This window comes from Oratosquilla oratoria, chromosome 4, assembly GCF_046742065.1.
Source record: "Oratosquilla oratoria isolate Oo_2021 chromosome 4, ASM4674206v1, whole genome shotgun sequence".
NCBI lineage: Eukaryota > Metazoa > Arthropoda > Malacostraca > Stomatopoda > Squillidae > Oratosquilla > Oratosquilla oratoria.
In genome coordinates, this window is record NC_134780.1 from 82,000,695 (window position 1) to 82,007,765 (window position 7,071).

Consider the following 7,071-nt stretch of genomic DNA (forward strand, 5'->3'; position numbering starts at 1 on the left):
AAAATTGTTTGCCATAGTGATTTTATGGCGGAAAAAGTTCTGGAGGTGGGCAGTACTGCCGACTGGCGGGGTTATGCGGCACGGGAGTCCTGCACCATCCTTCGGACCCTCGGTATAAATGAGGGTGAACTAAAAATCCTAGCCATGAGAATGGCCTGTGGTGGGGCCTCCATCAGGAAGACCTGGCGCAGGACCGCTAGTTGGTAGGGGTGGGTAATTCTACACCATCCTTCGGACTTTCAGTATAAGTGAAGGTTAACTTAAACTTCTAGCAATGAGTGTGGCCTGCGGAGAGTTCTCCATATGGAAGACCTTTCACAGGACCGTTGTGTGTGTGTGTGTGGGGGGGGTAGTCCTTTACCATCCTTCGGGCCCTTGGTATAAATGAGGGTGTACTCCTAGCAATGAGTGTGGCTTGCGGCTAGGTCTCCATCTGGAAGACATTGCACAGGACCGCTGGCTGGGAGGGGAGTCCTGTACCATCCTTCGGTCCCTCGGTATAAATGTTGCCTGCGGCGGGGTTTCCATCTAGAAGACCTGGCGGAGGACCACTGGTTGGGAGCGGAGGATCACCTAAAGTAGGTCCCCTGGTTATTACCGGCTCTGACTTCTTCTGGGCGTACTAGTACCTTCGCCTTCACACTCTATCCACACTTTTTCACCTACGAGTACATCTACTGCTTACGCCTGTCGTCTGTCTTATTCTGTTGGGTCCATGACTGTCGCGCTCCTTGTTTACGACTAAAGATAGATACTGTATATAAATTGGTAGGTGGTAGCTGGCCAAGATAGTTTAGACCACAAGGAACACGAACAAACTTTATACATATAATTTTCACTTCACATTTGGTGGTGAATGAGACCAGTGTTTCTCAAATATGTGACTTTTATTATTGTGATATTATTACTTCAAAGGCAAAATAGATGACTGTGATGTGTACGGGTGTGCGGGTGTGGGAGGCTGGACTTAATTAATAGACACCGACCTTGTATGAATATCCTGGTTGCAGTTCCAGCTGTAACCGCTGATCGTTGAACGAATCCCTTGTACTTAGCTTTAGGCTAGACTGATAATAGTTTGGAACTCTGACAACATTGAGCTGAATATTTTTGGGTGTCCGAGCAGACTGAATTTTACTTTTGATGCTGGCTAGGAAGAAAGCTCTTAATGATATAAGCTCCTCCTACAACTAATTATGATTGGCTAAGAATCTCTCTGTATGGTAGAAAGGGCCAATGGACACACGTGGGAAACACACGCTTCGTCAACACTCCTGCTTTCCTTAAATAAGGCTCGGTTCATTCGGAGGGGGGGGGGTCAGAGGTCACGAATACATTACAGAAAGGGCGACCTCACGAGACAGAAAGTGTTATGGCTTGATAACGTGCCCAGTGCGCGATGCGATGACGAAAACTAGTATCGATTAGTATCACTGTCTAGTGGTGATGATGCCGTCGTCGAACCAATCACCACATGACAAGGTCGTATAAAGGATACAATATTTTGCATAGGTTTGAACTGCCTCTGCTGGAAGTTTATTCCATTCACAGAAGACGTGGATGAAAAAAAAAACAAACAATAATTCTCCCTCCTTCTAGGTTAAATCTACGATCTGACAGCTTGGTGTCATTATAGTCCTGTTGGTATTTAGTGTGAAAATAAAAATCAATCTTGATTATGAATTACCTTTAAAATATTAAGGGTTTGCACTAAGTCCCCCCTGAGCCTCCGATTCGATTTTTTCTCTTGATCGTATTTTTCAAATCCATCTGGGCTATTACACAAATTTGAAATTGTTTAAGGGATTCGGAACACTAGGATCTCTTATAAGCCTGTCTCTTTTTCACAGTACTTTCATCTGTTTCATTACCAAGTCATTTTGGACCAGGTTGATTTGGAAGTAAATTTCTCTTACACGGAATAGATATATGAATACTTCCAGTGATTGTTCTTTGAGATGTTTCCTTCACCTTTTCCACAGATTTTTGAACTAATTTTGGCATCCAGTCTATAAGCTGAAGTTCTTGTCTTAAGTTATTAAAATTAGTATTTTTGAAGTCAGACATATATATTAGGGTGGTACCAAAGCAGAGGGTAACAAATTGAAATTGTGAATTTCCTTGCTTAGAACCCGGAAATTGAATCAAGTGTGTAAAAAATGTATTTTGGTGAAATTTGAGTGCAATCGAAAGATATTTAGGGGCTCCGCATTGGCTTCAAAGTTCTCTCTTCCTCCAGGAGTACGATCTTGCTTGATGGCTTCTTCCACAAGGGCAAAAACTGAAGTTTGGCTGATTGGTCGTCCCTCTCTTTCCCTACCATCACAACACAGGCTGCCAACTGTGGGGGAGATGATGCAGGCGTTTTTCCACCATCACATGGAGCTGAAGGAAGAACTTATAGCAAGCGCCAAGGCGGCGACAGCGACGGTCGTGGAAATGTGGCGAAAAGCATAAATTCCAACAGCTTACGACCACGACATAGCCAAACGGATCGCTAATTTCCACAAGGAGTGGCAGCACCTGAAGAAAGGAAGGCGTAAGGGAGGTCCAACTCAAGAACTGAAGGAGAAGGAGTTCTTGGAAAACCTAGGAACTTTCTTCGACGTGGCCCACACCTCCGCCGAATCTATGATCAAAAACCCCGAAGACCTCGCCTTCCTCAAAGCTCAAAGGGAGAGTAAAGGAAGGTTTGGGGGGGGAGGACTTCGACTTTTCAAGAAAGGAAGAGGCCAAGGCGGTGAAGCGGATGAGGGAGGAAGCCTTGACAGTGAAGACGGAGGAGGAGGCACTGAGGATGAGCGCCGTGGCTTAGTTGGAGTCGTCCAGCAGCAGCAGCGCTGAGAACACAGCTGATGAGGCTGGACTAAGCACGTCCACCACTTCTCCATCCGAGAGAACCAAGCGCGGCACCATCAAGGTGGTCACGCCAGAGATAGCTGCGACCAAGATCGAGAGAATACAAGGTCTACTCAACAGCTATCCAGTATTTAGGTCGTTTGCGCATTGACGTCACTAGAAGTGCTTGGCCCAAAGACTATATAGGAAAGACGGGAAAGCGCACGGAGAGCCGCATCGTCCACATACATTTTACTGTGCGGCTCTCTCACTAGATGGCGTTTACGTCAATCACCAGTTTTAACTGCATCGTCTGTTTCTTTATTAGATATGTCAAAGATAAACCACAAGAACATTTTTCCAAAATGAAACCCCCATTTTAACGGTTGCAGAACATGAAATAGGTTTTCTCTTTTACCTAACATTTTTCACTTACGTTTTCACCATTTTCTCTGTGGGCTCCCCTTCAGATGACGTCACAACATGCGCGCGAGGAGACCTTGTATTCTCTCGATCTTGGCTGCGACAATGGACCGCGTTAAGATGACTGATCGCGAGGCCACGCACGTTCTCGGGGCAACAGCACATGCCTTCGGCCAAGACGTCGGCCAATTGGCCATTAGCCGAAGCGCTGTTCGCCGTGCCAGGGTAAAGTTCAGGGAAGACAGGGCCAAGTACATCCGGGAGAACTTTGCCTCCGACGCTTCTCTCGTCTTGCACTGGGACGGTAAAATATTACCAGACATAACCGGCAATATACCAACACTAGATCTGTACTACAAAGGACATATGAACACCGGCTACAAAGAAGACGAAAGAACTCTACGAAATATTATCACACGTAACATTCGACCCATCAACCCAGACACTAAGATACGCCTAATCATATACTACAAAACCTCTAGAACACACACCCTGGTAATGAAGAACAACAGCCAGCCCCCAACCCTCCTGTTGATAATTATACTACATGCTAAATTCTATTTTGATATATATTCGCTTTACTTAATATTGAATTTAACTTATTATTGTTTGTAGTGAACGGATGATATATTTAGATATCCTGTTTGGTAGCTTTGAATGTCAAACTACGTGTACTAGACTGTAGTATGTATGTGTCTATGCAGGTGGCATGGCCTAAGGTTATAGCTAACACGCTACCATACTTTCAGACCGATCTCGTAACCCTTAAGAACCCTAGATTTTTTCTTTACTATATGAAGAAAAGCCCAGATCGCGTCATGATTCCTTTACAATGTTGATTCAATAATGGGCAACCTATATGTACGTGATATAGAATTTCAGTAACTATTTCTCGCACATTAAGAAGAAAGTACACCCCCATTCCAGCCCTGTAGTAAGACCAGTCAAATATACGATAATCCTGTGCTATCAGGATAGTATCTCCTACCTAAATCCCAAAACTTTTCAAAATGTCACTTCTTAAATGCTACGCACACCGTCGACCTCATTCGCTGTGATACCATTTTGTTCAATAGAAATATTTTCATCATTGATAAAAATCCTTTCACAGGATTTCAAACATTAGAAATACTTTTAACACTTATATCATTTCATGGATAACTTTGGTAGTAAATCTGAGACCTGTAAATATATATCGACCGTTGAAGATGTTTATGGGCAAGGTAACACAGGCATAACGTGTGTGTATTTATATTTATTTATATGAAATTCGGTCCTCATCTTACATTGATATACATATACATATATATATATATACATATATATATATATACATATATATATATATACATATATATATATATAATGTGTGTATATTTATATATGAAATCTGGTCATCTTACATTGATTGCATAACTAGTTTTACCAATGGCTTTTATATATAATTAAAAATAAACTTCACTCAATTTGGAACTTTTGTCAGTTTTTGGCCGAGCCAACAGAATTGATGGAGGTACTATGTTTCCCAACATTTTGAAGAATGGGCGTATAAGATATTGTCTTCTTCTTCTTCTTCTTCTTCTTCTTCTTCTTCTTCTTCTTCTTCTTCTTCTTCTTCTTCTTCTTCTTCTTCTTTTTCTTTTTTTTTCTTCTTCTTCTTCTTCTTCTTCTTCTTCTTCTTCTTCTTCCTCGCGTTTTTCTTCGCGTTCTTCTTCGCGTTCTTCTTCGCATTCTTCTTTGCGTTCTTCTTCGCGTTCTTCTTCTTCGCGTTCTTCTTCGCGTTCTTCTTCCTCGCGTTCTTCTTCTTCGCGTTCTTCTTCGCATTCTTCTTCGCATTCTTCTTCTCATTCTACTTCGTGTTCTTCTTCGCGTTCTTCTTCGTGTTCTTCTTCGCGTTCCTCTTCCTCGCGTTCTTCTTCGCGTTCTTCTTCGCGTTCTTCTTCGCTTTCTTCTTCGTGCTGGGGATCCCGTGTTGGGGTTTCGCCCCGAGGCCGAGGCCGAAGGGGAAAACGAGGGATTAGAGCGCGGAAAGCTGCGGCCGTAGGCCGCTGTTTGCGCAGCCAAGCCCCCGGCCGAGCCAACAGAATTGATCAAGGTACTATGTTTCCCGACATTTTGAAGAATGGGTGTATAAGATATTGTCCCGTGGCCTTAAAGATGAACATATGGAATTATTTCCAGAATTGTACAAAAACATAAAAAGGTTAAAACCTGGAATAGCTATGATAAATGATTTCCAACGTATAGTTCGAAAGTTTGGTGAGCTATTAAAGGACAATCCTGATTACAAATATTCTGGCTAAAGGGAAGAGTATCTTAGTTTACCAGCTAAACTGCGAGCGAAGCGAGCTCCTAGCGTCGCAGTCCAAAGCGGTGACGTTAGTCACCACCGAAGGTCGCTTGTTTATTATCAAAACATAAAATTAATATACAGACAAGTGATTAAAAACGAATAAAATAAGATAGAATAAAATAGAATTGAATAAGATAATATAAAAATAGATAAAATAAAGTTAAATAAAGTAAAAGATTAGATAACCTTGCTGCGACCCGCGGGACCAACTGCGACAAATACGTCCAATCGCTTTCAGGCCTTTCCCGTTTAAAATGTATCCTGATGACAAAGTGTGTGATTATCTGGTCCATAAAAATTTTGAATGCAGATAACGAGGAGATAAGGAACCAGATATATAAACAGGTTAGTATGTTTGCATTTGAACGGGGACAAAGCTGGAAAAAGTGCAGGATTCAGTTGTTCCTCTTTTCTTTACTTGTGTAGAGACAGCAGTGAGTAATATTTCTCAAAATTACCTTCGGATGGAATTGCAGTTAATTATTTCAAAATTATTCTTCAGCTCCTCGAACACCCCTGACTCCCGCCCACTGTCCTGGGTCAGAAGCAATGCAGAAAGGCAGAACGAGGAGCTGAGATGAGAGGGAGAAAGGGGTGGTGGATATAAGTCCATTTTAACTTGGCTACTTCCCTAATAAGGATAAAATCATACAACCCCCAAAATCAAATAAGGCACGTCATTTGAAATGAGACTTTCTAACTACAACTACTGCGCAACACTTGAGGCATATAATTACAAGCTATCAGTTGAGTTTTATCTGGATTTATCTGACATAAATAGCACAAGCACCCAGGCTGACAAGTATCCTCCTCGGTCCACGGCGAGTCAGTGTCTGTAGGTACGCAAATGAATGGAGTGGTGAGAAGCAGGGAAAACTTTGTGTTCTCAAGTGAAAAGTAGTCGTTGGTCTTGTAATTCTAGCAGTTTTTAATTGTGAAAGGTAAACAATTATAGTCTTGTAATTTTTTCGGTGTTCAGGTGTAGCTTGCTTTCGTATGAGAGTTATCGTACAGTTGTAACCAACAATAAAATATATGGCCACATCATTGAAGCTTGCGCCATACAAAGGTTGCAGATATTTCCATGGAAAGTAGTTTGTCAAATGACGTATTATTTATTCTTGTGACGACATTCTTGTATTGCGACCAGCAAGAAAAGGGTTCAACGCAAAAAGTTACAGCTTGGCATTGGACGGGGGTTAACAAATGGAGGGTGTTCAAGTATTCAGTGTGTTTTTCGTGACTTAGCTTGGACTTTTGTTTCATAGTACAGGATGTTGGTGGTACTGACCTTGGTTGTGACCCTGGTGGTACTGTTTCTTGGGTACTGCCACCACCGACAGCAGTACTGGCAGTCCAAGGGAGTCTATGTGCCGCCCATGCTTCCTGTGATAGGGCACACACACCATCTGTTCTCTAGGAAAACAAATTTTTATGAAATTATGAACGAGGTAAGT

The 7,071-nt window shown here is 42.3% G+C and overlaps 1 protein-coding gene across 6 annotated transcripts in view; it reads left to right on the forward strand.

Moving 5' to 3' along the window:
• Nucleotides 1–5,951: 5,951 nt before the first annotated feature.
• Nucleotides 5,952–7,071, forward strand: part of LOC143024980 (cytochrome P450 9e2-like) — a 24,576-nt gene continuing 23,456 nt past the window's right edge. Inside the window, exons 1-2 of one of the 6 annotated variants that reach the window (XM_076184526.1) lie at nucleotides 5,952–6,048; nucleotides 6,883–7,065. In XM_076184526.1, the coding sequence (XP_076040641.1) occupies nucleotides 6,889–7,065 (177 nt within the window). In that variant the 5' untranslated portion in view covers nucleotides 5,952–6,048; nucleotides 6,883–6,888. Of the gene's footprint in view, nucleotides 6,049–6,130; nucleotides 6,556–6,882; nucleotides 7,066–7,071 lie in introns of those variants that run through there. The other 5 variants (XM_076184529.1, XM_076184530.1, XM_076184527.1 and 2 more) reach the window with 5 other exon arrangements.